At 41.7% G+C, this 20996-nt stretch overlaps 1 protein-coding gene across 2 annotated transcripts in view; it reads right to left on the reverse strand.

The window, feature by feature from the left end:
- The window catches only part of HMGXB4 (HMG-box containing 4), a 40288-nt gene that overhangs the window by 17876 nt on the left and 1416 nt on the right, over positions 1-20996 (reverse strand). The window contains exons 2-6 of one of the 2 annotated variants that reach the window (XM_025400111.1): positions 17048-17146; positions 16236-16384; positions 15577-15655; positions 15355-15469; positions 13804-14759 (exon numbers count right to left, since the gene is read on the reverse strand). In XM_025400111.1, the coding sequence (XP_025255896.1) occupies positions 13804-14691 (888 nt within the window). In that variant the 5' untranslated portion in view covers positions 14692-14759; positions 15355-15469; positions 15577-15655; positions 16236-16384; positions 17048-17146. The remainder of the gene's footprint in view (positions 1-13803; positions 14760-15354; positions 15470-15576; positions 15656-16235; positions 16385-17047; positions 17147-20996) is intronic. The other variant, XM_025400110.1, reaches the window with a different exon arrangement.

The following is a 20996-nucleotide window of genomic DNA, read 5'->3' on the forward strand; positions in this document are numbered from 1 at the left end:
GGATAATTGATTGAGCTCAGGAGTTCGAGGCTGTAGTGAGCTAGGATTGTACCTCTGCACTCCAGCCTGGGTGACAGAGTGAGACCCCATCTTAAAAAAAATAATAACATTAAAAAAAAAATACATAAAATTTAAAAGCCCCAGACCCCAGGTGGTGGTTTGGAAGGGGCTTAATGACATTTCTTGGGTAGACTTTTCAGTCACTCATTCTTTGAGGCAAGAAATATTGAAGGTATTGGGGACTCAATGGCAAATGAGACAGACCAAGATCCTTGTCCGAATGGGGCTGAGATCCCATGGTACAGCCACTTTGGAAAACAGTTTGGTGGTTCTCAGAAAACTAAATGTTCTTAACATATAATCCATCAGCTGTGCTCCTTGGTATTCACCCAAAGGAGGTGAAAACTGATGTCCACACAAAAACCTGCACTTGGAAGTTTATAGCAGCTTCATTCATAACTGCCAAAACTTGACAGCAACCAAGACGTCCTACAATCAGTGAATGAATAAACTGTAGTACTATATCTAGACAATGGAATATTATTCAGTGCTAAAAGGAAAAAAAGAAAGGTGTCGAGCCATGGAAAGACATGGAGGGAATTTAAGTACATATTAGTAAGTGCAAGAAGCCAATCTGAAAAGGCCAGATACTGTATGATTCCAACTATGTGGCATTCTGGAAAAGGCAAAACTATGGAGACAGTACAAAGTTCAGTGGCTGCCAGGGAGGTAATGAATAGGTGGACTACAGGATTTTTAGAGCAGTGAAAATACTCTGCCTGAGACTAATGGCAGATACATGTCATCATACATTTGTCCAAACCCATAGAATGGACAACACCAGGAGGGAGCCCCAGTGTAAACTATGGACTCTGGGTGATAATAATGTGTCAGTGTAGGTTCATCAGTTGTAACAAATGTACTAGTCTGGTGGGGGGTGTTGATAGTGTGGAAGGCTGTGCACCTGTGGGATGGGGGATATATGGGTTACCTCTGTACTTTTCTCTCAATTTTGTTGTTAACCTAAAGCTGCTGCTGCTGCAAAAAATTAAAATCTTAAAAGAGTTTCCTGAACAAATTTCACATGAATAGAAACCACACTGGCTGGGCGTGGTGGCTCACACCTGTAATCCCAGCACTTTGGGAGGCCAAGGCGGGTGGATCACCTAAGGTCAGCAGTTCAAGACCAGCCTGGCCAACATGGTGAAACCCCATCTCTTCTAAAAACAGAAAACTTAGCCAGGCATGGTGGCATGTGCCTGTAGTCTCAGCTACTCGGGAGGCTGAGGCACGAGAATCACTTGAACCTGGGAGGCGGAGGTTGCAGTGAGCTGAGATGGTGCCATTGCACTCCAATCTGGGCAACATGAGTAAAAGTGTCTCAAAACAAAAACAAAAAACAAAACAAAACAAAAAACCCCACATCAAACCAACATTAAGAAACACAGAAACAAAATGAGAGAAGGCGGCACGACAGTCTCTGACTGGTCTCGAATTTTTAGAAAACAAATTGCCATGAGTCCTACAACTATAAGGGACTGAAAGTGGCCAACAACTTGAATGAGCTTGAACCTTGGATGAGAACCCAGCTCTAGTGGACACCTTGACTTCAGTCTTGTGAGACCCTGAGCAGAGAACCCAGTTGAGTCCTCCAGGAGGACTTTGATCTACACAACTGTGAGATAGTAAATGGATATTGTTTTAAACTGCTAAGCTTGTGATAATTTGTTATGCCACAAGAGAAAACTAGTATGAATTCTTTTCTATTCCCTATGCATTTTCCAAAATAGCAGTTGTGGCACCCAAAAAGCCAACACAAGCTTTTGAAAAAATAAAAATTGTGGTGAAGGAGGATAGGGTGAAATCATTTGACCTTTATCAGACAAATAGTATCAAGCCATTTTAATTTTTCACTGAAATAGCAAACCAAACTAAAAATACTAAATTTTAGTATTCTTCTGGTGAAGTCAGTTCTGTTTAGAGATGATAAAGCAGTATATTGTGGGTGCTGGATCTCATTTATTAATTTAGTATCAGCTTTTTATTTCCCAACGTCTTAAGTGTTTTAAAGATCCCCTCTTTCAAATCCTCCTTTATTGGGCCTAAGATACAATGGAGAGGCACCACATGCACACCCAAACACATACACACGCTCGCACAAGAGTTCATGTAAGGGGTACTCGTGGCCATTTGGCGGGGTATGGGTTAATTAGTCTGGGTGTTCCACCTGCCACTCATTCCACTCTAAGAACCTATACCTGGAATGAGTGGGACAGGAGATATAAATCTATCCTCCCCAGATAGTTTCTGTGTCTCTCTCAGTGTGGGCAACTCACTACCCAAGTGTGATTCTGATGTTTGTAGCTAAGGTAGTTTAAAAAATGAAATAAAATCATGGTTCCTGAACAAGGCCAATGACTTCATCTGGTGGTGGAGAGAAAAATCTAGCTGCACTGGAATGACATTCTGTTGAACTGAGACTCTGTCAGCCTTCAATGTGGAGCCTTCCTAAAGGACTTTCAAGGGAAACTCTGACTACTTACACTGTTCGCTTTACAAGCTGACTTAAAACCTAACCACTATGTAAGATGCAACTCTAGTTTGTGGACCTAAAGTTCAGATTTCAAACTTAAGGGTTAAAAATTTTCCATGGCACATTTTTATAAATTAAAAATATACAAATAAAGGATGATCTCTATAAATACAAAACATTTCCATGAGATTCCAAATGCAAGGTCAATAATTCCACTCTAAATTTTCTCATGAAAGAAAACATACAGGATGGCAAGTAGATTACAGCTGGGATACACAGAAGCTTCTTTAATGAATAAAATGTTAGTATTTTAAAAACTTGGACCCTTTATTATTAGTAGCAAATTACTTGCAACAAGTCCACTTAACTACATGTGACTCATGAGGTTACCATTTTTTACTGCCAGGATCTCCTTTTAAATATTTGATGAGGTATGTCACAGTATCAAGAATATTCAAAAAGCAACTTCTTTTTAAGCAACAGGGTCTCGCTATGTCACCCAGGATGGAGTGCAGTGCCTCATTATGGCTCACTGCAGCCCAGAATGGGTTTAAGTGATCTTCCTGCCTTGGCCTCCCAAAACTCTGCGATTACAGGTGTGTGTCACTGCTCCTGGCCCAAAATGCAACTTCTTAATGCTCTTTATAAAGTGTCCTGCTTAACTCTTTTGGGTCATAGAACTCCAAGAACCTGTTGAAAAATCTCTCCTCATAACTCTAGTTTAAGATCCTGTTTTAAAGAATACAATATTTTGGCCTGGCGCGGTGGCTCAAGCCTGTAATCCCAGCACTTTGGGAGGCCGAGGCGGGCGGATCACCTGAGGTTAGGAGTTCAAGACCAGCCTGGCCAAGGCGTTGAAACCGTTTCCACTAAAAAGACAAAAATTAGCTGGGTGTGGTGGCCAGCACCTGTAATTCCAGCTACCTGGGAGTGTGAGGCAGGAGAATCACTTAAACCCGGGAGGCGGAGGTTGTAGTGAGCTGAGATTGTACCACTGCACTACAGCCTGGGTGACAAGAACAAAACTCTGTCTCAAAAAAAAAAAAAAAAAAAAAAAAAAAAAAAAAAAAAAAAAAAAAAAGAAAAGAAAGAAAGAAAGAAAGAAAAGAAAAGAAAAGAAAGAAAGAAAGAAAGAAAGAGAAAAAAATTTGGTGATGTTAATATTACATAGGAGCCACTATTATAAGACATTTACCCATAGAAATTCCCTTAAACATCATACCAACCCTATGAAGTAAGTTCCATCATTCCTGCCAGTGTAAAAATGAAGAAACTGAGATCCAGACTCACAACTCCATGGAGTGGCAGGGCAACTAAACACACACAGCCTGGCTTCGGAGCCTGGACTTGTAACCATTTTACCACCTGATGCTCTTCTGAACTAACTTGACTGACATACCCAGATCTGATCTGGCTAAAAGGAAAAATAGCAGATAAGTAAGGTTTCCATGCCAAAGTTTTTATTTTAACTACATTGAATGAAAATCTTTCCACATGTACTCTATACTTCCGCTATCTCTCATACCACATCAATGAATATAATTTAACCACTTTCTGTATATTGAAATGAGCATGGCTCTTGTAGTCAGAAAAACCTGGGTTCTAATTCCTGTTCTGCCACTAACAGGTATGTCCTGGGGCATGCTATTTCATTTATTTAAGCTTATTTCTGTGAAACTGAGATGACAATACCTACGCCTCATTGGGTTCTTGTGAAAATTCAGTGATAGGCCGGGAGCGGTGGCTCAAGCCTGTAATCCCAGCACTTTGGGAGGCCAAGACGGGTGGATCACGAGGTCAGGAGATCGAGACCATCCTGGCTAACACGGTGAAACCCCGTCTCTACTAAAAAAAAAAATACAAAAAACTATAGCCGGGCGCGGTGGCGGGCGCCTGTAGTCCCAGCTACTCGGGAGGCTGAGGCAGGAGAATGGCGTAAACCCGGGAGGTGGAGCTTGCAGTAAGCTGAGATCCGGCCACTGCACTCCAGCCTGGGCGACAGAGCAAGACTCCGTCTCAAAAAAAAAAAAAAAGAAAATTCAGTGATATACAGTAGATAAAAAAACTAGTGCAGTGCCTAGAACATACGAGGAACTCTACATGTACAGCTGTTAGGATTGTGCTTTGCCAATTCCTACTCAGTTCTCCTGCCCCTTCCTAGAAGGCCAGTCTGACAACAATTCTTCCTGCCTTCTACATACCTTTTGCTGGCTTTGCTTCAGTCATATCAACTTCCTGGGTTTCTCTGAACGTCCTGTGCCCTCTGGTGTCTCAGGGCCTTCACAAATATTTTCCATTCCGTAACTGAGGTGCCTACTCCTATTTTCCACCTGATAATTCCTACTTGGCCTTAAGATTTGGTTCCTATGACAGCTCTCCCAGGAAGCCAGCCATTCTGGGCTTTCCTTGCACTCTCTCAGTACTCCGCCCATGCCTCTGTTGAGGTTTAACACACCAAGTCCTTTCCAACCTCTTTTACTAGACTGAAAGCTCTTTGAGGGCAGACACTGTATCTTCATCTTTGTGTCCTTACTGCCTGGCAGGATGTAAGAGCAGAGTAAATATGTACTATTGAATAGCAAAGTCTCAGAACTGTGCGTGAAGAGGCCAAGTGTGTATTCATGTGTAGCACCTCATCTGATTTCCACAACATCCTTGTAAGTGAAGTAGGCTGGGTGCTAGCTCCCCATTTTAAGCATAAAGGAACAGAGGCACAGAGGTCACATGACTCACCTCACTGGTCCTTCTCCAGTGACGATGAAGCTCTCCAATGAGCTGTAGGTTTTATAACATCTGCTTTTGCCCCTTAGAGGCCCTGTTTTCTTTCTGGTTCTTAACTATTTTCCAAATATGTGACATAACCACAGAGTTTGGTTCCTAAAGGTGGGAGGTTATATTAAGGTAGGGTATTATATGCATAAAACATAGTCTCTTTGCTTAGTCTAATACGTGAAATAAGTGGCTGAAATGTTTTCAAATATATTTTGTGCTTTTGAAGAACTTAAGATGTAAGCGAAAGTAACTGTAACAGCTGACATTTACTAAGTCATGCCCTGTGCTAAGCATGTTACATGTACCACCTAATTTAATCTAACCCCAATTTACAAATGAGCAGAAGTGAGAAAGCAATCTCAGGAGAACAGACCTAGTAAGTAGCAGACCAGAGTAAGAATCCAAGTCTGCTGAATTTGAGTCAAAGATGTATCATGGCACCAAGTAACCATGTCTTAAAGTTGTGGAAAGGCATGTGGCATAGTGGAGAGATTACAGCTTCTTCCTCTGTCAGTGGGGCAAATGATACTACTTATTAATCAAGAGTGGTAACATTCAGAAAATGCCTAGGAGAGCCTGGCACCTAGTGGCCACTCAGTAAATGGTAGTGACTACTTTCTACCATTTATTGTTGCTGTTACTTAGCCTCAGGTTTGCCAGAGAGAGAACTAATGTAATAGCATCACAAGTCTAGTTATGTTTCAAACTTTTGTTTATTAGTAGATCAACAATGTCTGGGTGTGTCAGACATTAGGCTACCTGGCCCAGCCGTAGGTTTAGAGAAAATGTGCATATTTTGGAAACATACAGATAACTAAAGGCATGTCTCTGAAATGGCAACACTACGGGATTTTAATTAATTAATTAATTAATTTTGAGACAGAGTCTCGCTCTGTCGCCCAGGCTGGAGTACAGTGGCATGATCTCAGCTCACTGCAACCTCCGCCTCCTGGGTTCAAGCGATTCTCCTGCCTCAGACTCCTGAGTAGCTGGGATTACAGGCGCGTGCCACCACGCTTGGCTAATTTTTGTATTTTTGGTAGAGACGGGGTTTCACCATGTTGGTCAGGCTAGTCTTGAACTCCTGACATCATGATCCACCTACCTCGGCCTCCCAAAGTGCTGGAGTATAGGTGTCGACCACCGCACCTGGCTATTAAGTGACAAAAAATGGGCTTTTATTTGGGGTAAAACCAAAAGTAAGGTATATTTAAAATGTAACTGTATCCTGCTCCTCCTATTTATTTTTTATTTTTTTTTGAGACGGAGTCTCGCTCTGTCGCCTAGGCTGGAGTGCAGTGGCCGGATCTCGGCTCACTGCAAGCTCCGCCTCCCAGGTTCACGCCATTCTCCTGCCTCAGCCTCCTGAGTAGCTGGGACTACCGGCGCCCGCTACCTCGCCCGGCTAGCTTTTTTGTATTTTTTAGTAGAGACGGGGTTAGCCAGGATGGTCTCGATGTTAGCCAGGGGTTAGCCATGTTAGCCAGGATGGTCTCGATCTCCTGACCTCGTGATCCGCCCGTCTCAGCTTCCCAAAGTGCTGGGATTACAGGCTTGCTTGCTGTTCCAACAAAAAGCTTCCAATTCAATGAGATGATTTTTAGTGGGAAATCATCAAGATATTACCACATGATTTCTCTATTCTTCCTTAGAAAGCAGGACTCAAAACCAATAAAACCAACCAACCAACCAAACAACAAAAACCACCTCCGAAACAACGGAAAGGCTACTTTTCACCCAGGAAATAGTGCAATTTCCCTTCTTTGTGTTGGTCAAAATCCTCGAGTAAGAGCCCACCGCTGCTACGTTCACTTCCACACCGCTCACTCTTTCCTCAACCCCCGATCCAGTTCCATTCCTACCTACCGCACTTGAACTCCTTGGCCTCTCTGGCATGAGATCAGTCTACTCTTGAAGCTGTCTTTCTCCTCCCTTCTGTGTTTCTCCTCCAACATAGCTGTTCTATAAAATTCTGCTGTGAGCTCAATTTCCTCTTACCCATTTACCTATTTCATTTATCATACACGAACACCCAATTTCTCACCCAAGTTCCAGCCAAATTCTAGGTCTTGAACTTCCATTGCCACTGAGATGATTATAGTATTTACTGAAGGCTCACTAATGTGCTGAGCATTGTGCAAAGACAAAGTTCTCCAATGTTCTTGGTTCACAGTGCTTATGTGGGTTTTCAATGTGGTAGTTGCTTTTTTACCTCTAGAGCACACACATTTGGCTTTGAAAAGATAGGGCACTACTGAAAAGAATGTAACATACCTCGTTGAAACTGGGAATTACTTTGAACTAGTAGTTCATAAGGTATCTGAGAGATGTCAAGTATTGCTGTGTGTCTCAAAATGTATTTAAAATATCAAGCATTATCCTGGTGAGTTTGATGTGGCATCCCAGAGCACCTTGGCACACCCAGATCCTAAACATTTTTGCATGTATTGCCTCATTTAATCCTCACAACCCTAGGAGGTAAGTATGTTATTATCCTCAACTTAGAGTTGTTCTGTAACTTATCCAACATCACATTGTTTCTAAGTGGTCAAATAGAGCCAGGAACTGGACTCAGGTGGGCTCCATGCCTATGCTCTCAACCACTTAGCTATGCTGAATCTCCTGATCTAAATGTAACTTATCTTCTCCCAAAACCAGCTATTCTTCTCACCTTCTCTATTTTTTATTAGAGTCCTGGTCCTAGAATCGAAGGTAGAAGGGGCCCACAGAGGCCTGTGGCATTTCTAACAGTTGTTTCTCCAGTCTCTGCTCACTATAGGCTGAAGAAACACTGCTCCTAAATCATTCTTTTCTATCTCTGGGTGAACTTCGTCCCTGACTTTTTATTTATTTTTTTGAGACAGAGTCTTGTCATATTGCCCAGCTAGCTGTGAACTCCTGGGTTCAAGTAATCCTCCTGCCTCCCCCTCCTAAGTAGCTGAAACTCAGGTGTTTGCCACTGTGCCTGGTTAATTAAAAAAAAAAAAAAAAAAAAAATTAAGAGCTAGAGTCTTGCTGTATCACCTAGGTTGGTCTCAAACTCTTGGGCTCAGGTGATCCTCCCACCTCAGCCTCCCAAGTAGCTGGGATTACAAGTGCATGCCATTGTGCCTGCCTGTCCCTGACTTTTATATAGTTCTTTTCTACACTGAAACACAACCCAGGAAAATATATTTTTAAAAAGCTTTACAGGAATTTTTATGCATAAATCAGGTTTAAAAACCGCAGTGTATACACTACAAATATTTGTTGGACAAATAAATGATTAAATTCAGATTATGACTACTTCAGATTTTTTGGACAGCCACAATCAAATATTAACTCTTAATAAGGTTTTTGCTATAAACTAAAATTCATTTTTCACTAGCAACTGCTAGCCACATGGGCAAATTATAGATAAGTAAGTCCTTAACTTTGAAGAGCTTATTATTTTTCCAACGTATCTAGGTTCAAAGCTGAAGAGATATTTCTTAGACTCATTTATATTTCTGGCTTCCCAGATACAAGCCCACTAGGTTAGCAGTCTCCAGCCTTTTTGGCACCAGGGCCCGGTTTCATGGAAAACAATTTTTCCATGGACCTGGGGCAGGGGCAGGGGCAGGGGCAGGGGTGGAGTTTAGGATGATTCAAGTGCATTACATTATGCACTTTATTTCTATTATTATTACATTGTAACATACAATGAAATAATTATACAACTTACCATCACGTAGAATCAGTGGGAGCCCTGAGCTTGTTTTCCTCCAAATAGATGGTCCCATCTGGGGGTGATGGGAGACAGTGACAGATCATCAGGCATTAGATTCTCCTAAGGAGCCTTTTGGGGTTTGCGACAGGGTAGAGCATGACAGGGTTTGTGCTCCTATGAGAATCGAATGCTCCTGCTGATCTGACAGGAGGTGGGGTTCAGGCAGTAATGTGAGCGACGGGAGTGGCTGTAAATACAGATGAAGCTTCTATGGCTTGTCCGCCGCTCACCTCCTGCTACGTGGCCTGGTTCCTAACAGGCTATGTATGGCTACTGGTCTGTGGTCTGGGGATTGGGGACCCCTGCTCTAGGTAGATCTTGTCAATTTTTCCTTCAGAGTCTCTCCTGAATCGATCTCTTCAATTTTATTTCTCTCAAGCTTTTTTATAAAAAATTCTTTTTTAAAGAGACAGGGTCTTGCTCTGTCAACCAGGTTAGAGTGCAGTGGCACAATCAAAACTCACAGAAGCTTGGAACTTCTGGGTTCAACTGATCCTCCCACTTCCACCTCAGGAGTAGCTGGGACTCCAGTCACACGTCACCACACCTGGATCTTGCTAGATTGCCCAGGCCAGTCTTGAACTCTTGGACTCAAGCGATCCTCCTGTCTCTTAGGTTTTTATTACTAACCTTCTGGACTATAATAACTCTCTTGGTTATTAGTCTCTCCCTAGTCTAATCCACCTTGTACAATTCTATCATTTTATTCTTATCATTTAGATCATAACTAAACCTTGCTTATAAACCCTACACTGCCCGCTGTCAAGTCCTTTACTTTGGCATTTAAGATTCTCTACAATTTGCTCCTGACCTACCTTTTCAGTACTATGTTTTCATCCACATATTCACTCATTTGACATATACTTACAAAGTGCTTACTAAGGACATTGAGGAGTTGAAAATACTATAAGGTGGTAAAGGAGCTTATGTTCTGCCCCAAGCAGACAGTGCTGAGAAGTTAAAGAAATTGGGTGTAGCCCCTTCTATGAATTCTATTTTGTTTGAGATGGAGTCTCACTCCGTCACCCAGGCTGGAGTACAGTGGCACAATCTTAGCTCACTGCAGCCTCCGCCTCCCAAGTTCAAGCAATTCTCCTGCCTCTGCCTCCAGAGCAGCTGAAATTACAGGCGCATGCCACCACACCCAGCTAATTTTTGTATTTTTAGTAGAAATGGGGTTTCACCATGTTGGCCAGGCTGGTCTCGAACTCCTGACGTCAAGTGATCTACCTGCCTCCGCTTCCCAAACTGCTGGGATTACAGGTGTGAGCCACTGCACCAGCTCCTTCTATGAATTCTAAGAACCAGTCTTCCCTTATAGTCTTTAGTAAGGGAAAGAGAATATGTACAAAGATAATGCCAATCAATACAAGGAAGAAAATAAGTGCAATAAGACAGCAAGGTAATATGGGAGTTTAGATGTTAACTCTAACGGGGGGTGTTCAGATGTCTTAGAAGAGGTGGCATTTGATTAGGTCTTGCAAAGAGGGCAGAGCTTCAATATGTAAGAAGAGGAAGGTCACTGTAAAAAATGAGCAAAGGAATAGAGATAAGAATGTATGGGAAACAAGTCTGATTTCCACACAGTGTATGTACAATAGACTAATGAGAGGTAAAGCTGAAAAGGGAGGATTAGGCTAAATCCAGACACTTAATGAATGCTTGGCCAAGGTTTGAACTTACCTGATATTTACTCCTTTGACAAGTATTTACCGACTGTCTACAATAGGCCAGATGGCAGGTTAAACACTAGGGATAGCAAGACAGACGTGGTCCTGGTCCTCTTGGAGATTAGAGTCTACCATAAAAGCAGTAAGAATTCACTGAAGATGCAGAACACAGGACTGCCATCATCAAGGTGCTACTTAAGATTAAGATTACTCTGGCATCAATGTGTGAGATTAACTGCACGGTAGAAGAATAAAAAAACAAAACAAGGCCACTTATTACAGTAAGTTTAGAAAGGAATGAGGCCTAAGACAGTGGCAGTGGTAATGGAGGAGCTAAAGGCTTGAAAGATATTAAGAAGGAAGACCATCAAGCTTAATATTTGTGCAGAAATAGTTGGAAGGGAGCAGGGAAGGGGGAAATGTAAAAGTGAACCATGAGACTGGAAAAAATCCAAACAGTTGTCAGCTCTGGGATTGGGGATGGATTGGAGAGGGGTATGAGAGAGTTCTCTGGGATGATGGTTATGTCTGTATCTTGATAGAGGCTTCACCACACAGGTGAGTGCATCTATCAAAACTCACTATATACTCAATATCTATGCATTTCACCATATGTAAATTTTATCTTTATGTTTTTGAGACCGAGTCTCGCGCTGTCGCCCAGGCTGGAGTGCAGTGGCGTGATCTTGGCTCACTGCAGCACCTGCCTCCCGGGTTCAAGCTATTCTCCTGCCTCAGCCTCCCTATATGTAAATTTCATATTTACAAATTCCTGAAAACAAATATTAAACTCAGGTTAATGATATGTAAGCTGAAGTGTTTAGGGGTGAAGTGTATGTTACCTGCAATTCACTTTGAAATACATTAAGAAAGATAACATGGACTGGTGGATGAAAAGATGGGCAGATATATGATAAAGCAAAAAGAAAATATTAACTGTAAACTCCTGGTGGAGAATATGCAGTTTTCATTATACAATTCTTTCAATCCTTTTTGTTTGAAAAATTTCATAATAAAATGTTGAGAAAAGCGATAAGCATTCAGTTTTGAGTTTGGGTTGACTGGCGGGATACTGGCAATACAGAAGATGTAGGTAAGTTATGTCCATTAGTGACATAAGGGTTTGAGATACCCAAGGCATTCGAGTAGAAATATTTACCAGGCAGCTGGAATTGCACAGGTAGAGTTATTTTACTCTGCTGCTTCCTGAACATCTCTCTGCCTCCATGTGTCCACTTCCACTGAAACCTTTTCCTTCTTCAAGCTTTCCCTGACTACCCTGTGCTCCGACATTCAGCATTGGATGATTAGTTCATGGCATTATCACGTCACTAGACTGGAAATTCTTAGGATAAACAGAATCTTATAAAGAACACATAGTGTTTATTTCATAAAGCAATTTTCAAATAAACAACTGAATAACACCTGACTTAGTATTGGAATATCCAGGTCTTTATGTTCACACTGATTCCTGGCTCAGTCGTAGAGTCCTGTTTTTTTTTTGAGACAGATATAAACAGATACGTGTATATATATATGTATATACATACCAATAGATATAAACAGATATAGATCTATAGAGAGACATAAACAGATAGATATAAACAGACTTTCTTAAAAGGCAACCTTTACAGCAGAGAATTCCCATTCCCAGATTCTTTTTTTTGAGACAGGGAGTCTCACTCTGTTGTCCAGGCTGGAGTTGCAGTGGCAAGATTATAGCTCACTGTAGCCTCCACCTCTCGGGCTTAAACGATCCTCTCACCTCAATCTCCTGAGTAGCTGGGACTATACATGTGCACCCCCACACCAGGCTAATTTTTGTATTTTTTTTTTGTAGAGACTGGGTTTCGCTATGTTGCCCAGGCTGGTCCCGAACTCTTGGGCTCAAGTGATCCACCTGCCTCAGCCTCCCAAAGTGCAGGGATTATAGGCGTGAGCCACCACATCCAGCCCCAGATTCTTAATACATTTGATTTTCTCGTTCTTAGTAGCTTTTCTTCCAGATTTTATTTCACACTGCATTTTGCAGAACTATAAATAAAAAAAGAAACCTTTAATGACATAGTTACGAGACCCTAAAGTTCACTGCTAGAAATTGTTGAATTGTGAGGAAAGAAATCAAACCAAGGTGACTGATTTATCATTCCTATCACTCTAATCAGCAGTGAGCTCCCTAAAGTCAACTATCTCCTGCTTGTTTTTTTACTTCCTGATACTATCTACAGCATTGAGCTTGGCATACAGTAAGCACTCAGACAGTAAAAGAACATACATTCGACACTGAAAAGAATACCAGAAAGTAGCCAACACCAGCTGGCGGAAAGTCATTAGCTATTCTGTTAACTTGATTGCTCAGTGTTCTACCAATTTTGATAGTCTATTTTTCAAAATGAACTCAAAGAACACCTTTTGACATCTCCCAACTGCCCTAAGCAGACAGTGATGCTAAGTGAAAGAAACTGGGTTTAGCTCTTTCTATGAATTCTAAGAACTAGTTGGACTAAGCCACACTGTAACTAAACCTATTCCTGGCACAATGGGAGAATAACTCTATTAAGAAACCCTAGGCTGGGCATGGTGGCTCATGCCTGTAATCCTAGCACTTTGGGAGGCGGAGGTGGGCGGATCACTTGAGGTCAGGAGTTTGAGACCAGCCTGGCCAACATGGTGAAACCTCGCCTCTACTAAAAATACGAAGAAAAAAAAGAAAAAAAAAAATTAGTCGGGTGTGGTGGTGGGTGCCTGTAATTTCAGCTCCTTGGGAGGGTGAGGCGTGAACCTGGGAGGAGGAGGTTGCAGTGGCCCAGATTGCACCACTGCACTCCAGCCTGGGCAACAGAGAGAGAGTCCATCTCAAAAAAAATAAATAAATAAAAGAAAAAAAAGATTGCTCCTATTTTTGTATCAGACAGACTGGGCCACTGGTAATATTTTATACTTTATATCATTCCAACATATCCCCCAAATGTGCTTAATTCTCAGTGGTTTACCTCAACTGCTTAACTTAAAAGTCCACTGACTATCCAGGAAGAACCTGCTTCATCTCTTATCCCCACCACACTTAAAAGATGCTTTACCTTTTCTCCTCTCTCTCTCTCTCTGTCCTTCTCTTCTTTTTTCTTTTTTTTCTCACTATGCCCATCTGTGTGGAGGCCAGGAAGTGGCAGGGGAGGTGCTGCTGCTCCAGCGTATGGGATGCTGGGAGGAGGGCCAGATGTCACTGTGACCTCTCCCACTGGCAGAGCAGAAAGTCCTGAACTTCTCTTGGATTTGGAGTGTCGCTTCTCTTTATGCTTCTCCTTGTCTTTCTTCTTTTTGCTCTTCTTTGACTTCTTTTTCTTCTTGATTTCCCGGTAAGAATCATCTATCACTAACTCCCCAGCCTCTAGTTCCCCACCAGAGGATGAGTCTGATTCTACCAGAATAGGTTCAAGCCCTGAAAGATCAAGGTTACCACTGTGGGACTCTGGGAACTGGGAGGCATCAGACCCACAGCCTTCAGGGCCAGGAGATGAATGTGGGTCTGAGGATGACTTGTGCTTTTTCCGGGCTGTTTTCAGAAAGCTCTGTAACTCATGTCCTAGGAGTAAAGCACCCTGCTCATCCCGAGCTGATTTCTTTGAGGATTTTTTCACAGTTGCTTGTTGAGAGGGATACTGAAAAGACTCCTCATCAACAGAGCTGCTTCCCTTCTCCTTTGGTGAGAGAATAAGTTTCATTTTCAAACCATCAGGCTCCCGAAGGGTCAGTGTCTCTGTGTTCACATACAGAGGTTTCATTTTTTTGGATTTGTGGGAGGCACCATCCTCCAGGGGTAGTTCCCCGCTGCTTCCACTGACTTTCTTCCTGTGGTGCTCCTTTTTACTCTCCGAATGGCTTGAAGAGCCAGAGGATTTCTCCCCAGTCTTTTTGGAGGGCTTGGAGCCTGCTGCCAGTGGGGAAGTGATAGCTTTCAACAGGTCCATAGCTGTATCGGTAGACTGTGGGCTGGACTTTTTCTTTTTCTTCTGTGACGATTCCAAAGACGAAATGTCTAGAAATAATCAGGAGAAGTACTGTCAATATGATGGGAAGCAACTTCTAACAAGCTTCCTCTCTCATCAAAAGCACCTAGCTAACATGAGAAAGAGGCTAACAGGAATGATCTGAAGGGAGACCCTTTAACTGATTCCTAACATTAAGAAAAGATGCCCTCGTGCTTCTTGGCTTGGTAGATTCTGCCTCTGACCCTGGACACAGTTCTTGCCACTAAAGTTGTTTCTCTTCATTGAGTCTTCAGAAGCAACCAAAGAGCACATACCCAGAAGAATTGACTATAGCTGTGGGATTATGGGAAGTTAACAATTCAGAAGAACAACTATAGCTGTGGGATTATGGGACGTTAACAATTCAGAGTGCAGACAGAGTATCATTTGTTTCTGTGTTCAGGACAAACCCATTCTCGGAAAAGTTGAGTTTTGTCAGCTATGTGCATAACACAGCTAAGAAAACTGGTTCTGTGAGTGGATATACACTGGTTGAGAAGTGACCCACAGGTGCAGGCCAGAGGACTACATATGGCAAAAGGGATGCTAGATAACAATGGGCACAAGATAAGTGGATGATTGGGGGGAGAAGGAACCTGGTACCTGGTGTATCACAAATGCAGACTGTTCTTCTATGCTGAATCCTCCAAAATACCAGCCCTCCACCTCTCTCCTCCTTCACACTGGTTTATCGGCACTCAGAACAAGAACCACTGTCCTGTTAAATAGGCCACTGAGTCAGCAACATCTGGATCCCTTTCCCCTACCCCGACTCCAAGAACCAGCGATGTGTTTATCCCACCTGTTGCCCATTCCCATCCTCACCTCCATAGTAGTAATCATCAGAGGAGTGCTTCCTCTTCTTCTTGTGTGTGTCCGTCCCCAAGAAGTAAAGTTCGCTATCCTATAATTAAAGAAGAAGAATTGACCAATAATAAGATGATGAGGCAAATGCAGTTTGGAACCACTCTTGTCTTTGATGATTTCTGACTTTGGGAAACAAAGCACAAGAAATAATAAAAACAGATGCGCACATTTTATTTTTCTTTTCTAAAGTTATTAAAAAACACTTCCTTCTTCAAATATTAGGGAATATGGTAAGAAGTAGTTTAAGACTTTCCTGGTGCAGTGGCTCAGGCCTGTAATCCCAGCACTTTGGGAGGCCGAGGCAGGTGGATCATTTGAGGTCAGGAGTTTGAGAGCTGCCTGGCCAACATGGTGAAACCCTGTCTCTAATAAAATACAAAAATTGGCCGGGCTTGGTGGCAGGAACCTGTTAATCCCAGCGACTCGGGAGGCTGAGGCAAGAGAATCGCTTGAACCCGGAAGGTGGAGGTTGCAGTGAGCAGAGATCACGCCACTGCACTCCAGCCTGGGCCACAAGAGTAAAAAAAACCTCTGCATCAGGAAAAAAAAAAAAAAAAAAAAAAAAAAAAAAAAAAGAGTAGTTTAAGACTTTCCTAATTTAAGTTTTTAGGACTTACCTTCAACTTCTTCTTGGAAGAATTCCTGACCTGAGCAGCAATTTCTTCCTCTTCCCTTAAAAAATCTTTGTAAGAACGTTTTTTCTCTCGTTGGCTTCGGCCAGCTGCAAGTCCTATGTCCTCAAAGGTATGATCACCATCAAAACAATCTGAGAAGCACAGGTTTATTTGGGAAAGGAAATGAGAAAGTCAAGTAAGTAACGACCAAATCACCATGCAGGTAATGCAACAGTTCCTCTATTTCCAAATTAAAACAATGTTTCAATCAAGTCCACTGAAATACAGGGCTAGACCCAGGGGAACAGAGTATTTCTTGATGACCTGGCTGCAAATACAAGAATCAAACCTGAAGAAACAATGTTTCCACGCTATGCAAAGGCCCCATGTGCAACCTCAGATATGATTTCTTAGTTGTGATTTGGTAGGTGGACACAGACTTGCAGACGAAAGGCTGAAAAGAATAAGGATTCATGATTCATGTGCTGTGCTGCTCTCTGTGGGAGTCCAGGATGTGATTCCTATCCCCAGACTCCTGCACACTGGAGCTGGCAAGGACCAAGAGTGCTGCAGGGGATCACCCCAATAAACTAAGAGACTCATATTTCAGACTCTCGTGTTGGAACCCCTGTCCTGGTTTTCGTTTCCATGGGCCCAGTCTGGGGATGGCGTGGAGGCTGAGTGTCATAACAGTGCTCTAGACCATCACTTGGGAGTCCAGGCTGTGGTGCCCAGTCCTGGTCTCTATATCCATGGGCTGCAAGGATTGAAGAGGATACCCCCTTTGGAATGCTTCTCAGATTATGGGGTCATACCTTCTTTCTTCACGGAGTCATCATAAGCCATGGTGGTCCTGCAGGGCCTTTGAGAATGTGTCACTGTGTCCAGGCTCCTTCCCGTCTACAGGACCAGGTCTGAGAAACAAAGAAGGAAAACCCTCCTGTAATGCGAAATCAGAGGAGAAGCAACCTTCCAGATGGAAATGTGTAGTGATCCAAGGGCCGACTGGAAGGGCAGCAAGAAATAAAGGAGTGTCTTGTCACCTCCTCATTCTCTTTGTAAATATAGTGGGGCTGATACTGCAGGAAGTACACTAGGCTTAATTAGATTTCAGTCATGAATTAAAGTTGTCATTTGGGGAAGTATATAAAATACCTCCAATACAAAAAATATTTTCAAAATTAATGAGAATTTCTGAAATGCCAACAGGACTGACAACACTGAGACAGGGTAGAAACCAACATTAAGTTAGAGGGATAGGTTCAATCATGGTTATAAAATACACAGGTAAAGCAAGATGCAGAGAAGACAGATCACACCAAACATTTGAAGACCATAAAATCCTACCAACTGGATTGGTGAACTGGTAACATCTATTGCATTATAATTTAAACAGAAATGATTAACTGTATAGGAATATTAAATATCTTTAGAGCATAATTTCTTTTGCATTTTGGGGGGGGTTACATGAATTTGTTCAAATTTATGTAATTGTAAAAGCAGGTACACTCCTTACATCAGTTGACCATGGGACAGCTGTCACCACCACCAAAGCTTTCTTAAAGGCTAGGTGAAAATAGGGAGATATTTATCATTTGTCCACTGGTCATAAAACTTTTATGATTAATAAGATCTTCACTAATAAGAATTGCTATAATTTAAATGTTCTAGATATTGTATTTTTATTGAATTTTTACAATCTTTTTTTGGCATTTGAGTTTATATGTCCATTTTGACTTTGAAGATAACAATGCTATAAAATGCACTGAAGTTTTTTTTTTTTTCTTTTTTTTTTTTGAGACAGAGTCTTGCTCTGTCGCCCAGGCTGGGGTGCAGTGGCCGGATCTCAGCTCACTGCAAGCTCCGCCTCCCGGGTTTAGACCATTCTCCTGCCTCAGCCTCCCGAGTAGCTGGGACTACAGGCGCCCGCCACCTCGCCCGGCTAGTTTTTTGTATTTTTTAGTAGAGACGGGGTTTCACCGTGTTAGCCAGGATGGTCTCGATCTCCTGACCTCGTGATCCGCCCGTCTCGGCCTCCCAAAGTGCTGGGATTACAGGCTTGAGCCACCGCGCCCGGCCTTGATTTTCCATTTTTTTAATACTTTTTCCTAGTAGGAATCTTGCTTTTAATTTGTTCTGTGAGTTTAACACACAGCCAGAAAATGTCTTTCCAAAACTTTTACNTTTTGAGACAGTCTTGCTCTGTTGCCCAGGCTGGAGTGCAGTGGCAGTTTCGGCACACTGCAACTTCTGCCTCCCAGGTTCAAGTGATTCTCCTGCCTCAGCCTCCCCAGTAGCTGGGATTACAAGCACCTGCCACCACGCCCAGCTAATTTATGTATTTTTAGTAGAGATGGGGTTTCACCATCTTGGCCAGGCTGGTCTTGAACTCTTGACCTCATGATCCACCCGCCTCAGCCTCCCAAAGTGCTGGGATTACAGGTGTGAGCCATTGCGCCCAGCCAAGGTAAAGTTCTTTAAAAGTTTTAAGAACAAGTAATGTCACAAGTCCTTCAGGAAATTTAAAATTACATATTAAATATTTTGGCAATGTTCTCATCCAATTAAGTCAGATGCTTACAAAGTTAATCTAATTGATCATTTATTTAAATTTAATTTGACCTTCATTATTATAAAGGGATTTAGAAATACTGAAGGACACTTAAATGACATATTACTAATTCCTTCAGGCAGCTGTGGACAATACTGAAGCATGGAACTTTTGTGAAAGAAAAGATGAATTTGATTAACAAGGGAAGCTTTCATAAGTTACATTAAAAAGACTTATTTGCACAAATCAGATAAAATACAATGTACAGGTAGGCCTGAATAGGAAAATGAAGCATTACGAAGAATGATTTATAAGAAAAGAAACATAAAATAGCATTTCTTCACTTCTCTGAGAAGTGAAATAAAGAATGGATTTGGTCAAAGTAACAGAAGCTAGAGTAATGAAACTACATTAACTGGATTGTTTTAAAGATAAACTGGCCCGGGCCTGTTCGAAAGGCCTTTTCACAGGAAACGAAGGGGACATAAGGTCAGGCCTCAGATAAAAATGTGAGGAGGCAAGATACATAATGTAGCCAGTTTTTCATGTTCCAGCATTTAAGGATGAAAGTTTCTCAGTGGAAACTACTGTCCTCCCCTTTCCACCCAAGTGGTGCTGACTCCAAAAGGGGTGCAGGTAGGAGAAGGGAAATATAGGGAATTATATCCATTTATTTGAAAACAGCATATCCTCTCAAAGGCACTAAAATACTGAGTGTATAAGAAAAATATACAGATTATATTGGTTTTCATAGGCTGATAACGCCAAGAACCACTGGAGACCTCAAATTAAACACTTTCCATGCATGAATTTTCATGCATGAATTTTGGCAAAGAATATTTAAGAAATAATGGCAAAAAACTTAAATATTCCGTGTCATAAATACAGTCATCAATGTTTTGTCAACAACAAAATGCACTTGTAAATGTAAGCAGAGGCTGGTCCTGAGACTTACAAACAGGCCTTCCCTTTGGTAACATTAAAATCAACATAAAACAGAGTTGGGCAACTTAACAGAACAGAAATAAGTACCTCTGAAAACAGAAAGAAAGATGACTGAATCGTGGTCTTGTTACTGGCTGCTTTAAAAAACTTGTGGATTAAAAAGTTGTGTGAAAGGGAATAGAAAATTAGGAACTGCTTCTCAGAGGCACAGGCCAACACAGAAAATGTGTTAGCATTCCATATTAGATTAGGTCTGCCACTGTTTACATTTTCTTTAAAACACTGAAGAGCACTTTATAATTTACTGGATTAAATAACCTGAAGAAAAAAAAGGAATGAGGCCTGAAGACAAGTCCAATTCACTAAAGAACTGGGGCAGCCAAGAGGTTGGAAAACTAAAATTAAACACAACGGACTGTTATCACTCACAGCTTGGGAAGATCATGGGCCTTGAATTTCTACATTCTTTAAAATCAGGATATTATTGCAGCTCAGGGTTTAGTTTTGGTTGCTGACTCATAGAAGAAAGATACCAGATAAATCTCAAGCAACAGTGTGAAAGAAAGGCAGAGTTCAGGCAACATTTATATAAGATCAGACGAACCCCTGGTATTCCTTCCAGGTCTTGAATACGATCTGTGAAAATTCAGAGTCCAGGGGTAGAGAGTAGATTGTGAGGATTAAAGAAAATGAAAAATACTAGGTTTGATTTTCACATTAGAAAAGGGAGGTCATAATTACATTACATGTTGGCAAATGTGAAACAGGTGTTAACCCATTCTCAAGTCAATAATTTGGGAGTTTATAAAATTCAATGTTATCAACTCCCAAGAGGCAGGAATAATTTTGTTTGTCTCAGTGTGCCAAGATATGACAACGTAAGTTCATTATTTCATACTGTTGATACAAGTAAAAAACTGGTACCATAAAAATGTATACTTATGAAATGCACAAATCGTTAATGGCTCTTCGGGGACTTTTCTTTAGGATATGAAAAGGAGGCGGCAGAGTTGCTCTTTCTCTTGTAGACAAGTATACAAGTTATGTTCAGGCATAGGCCTTTGGGATGACCAAAGTATTTAGGAGGGAAAAAATCCTCACATATAGTACTTTGGCAACTTCAAATTATACTAAAAAAAAGGTTTCAGATGTTTGTTTTTTTGAGGTAGCTTGAGCTCCCGCACTCAACAAGCTTCTTCACCCCATAATGTAAATGAGCATTGAAAAAAAGGAAACAAAGTGAGTCCCGCAAACGGGCACTAAGAGAA

Source organism: Theropithecus gelada, chromosome 10, assembly GCF_003255815.1.
Source record: "Theropithecus gelada isolate Dixy chromosome 10, Tgel_1.0, whole genome shotgun sequence".
In the NCBI taxonomy this organism is placed as follows: Eukaryota; Metazoa; Chordata; class Mammalia; order Primates; family Cercopithecidae; genus Theropithecus; species Theropithecus gelada.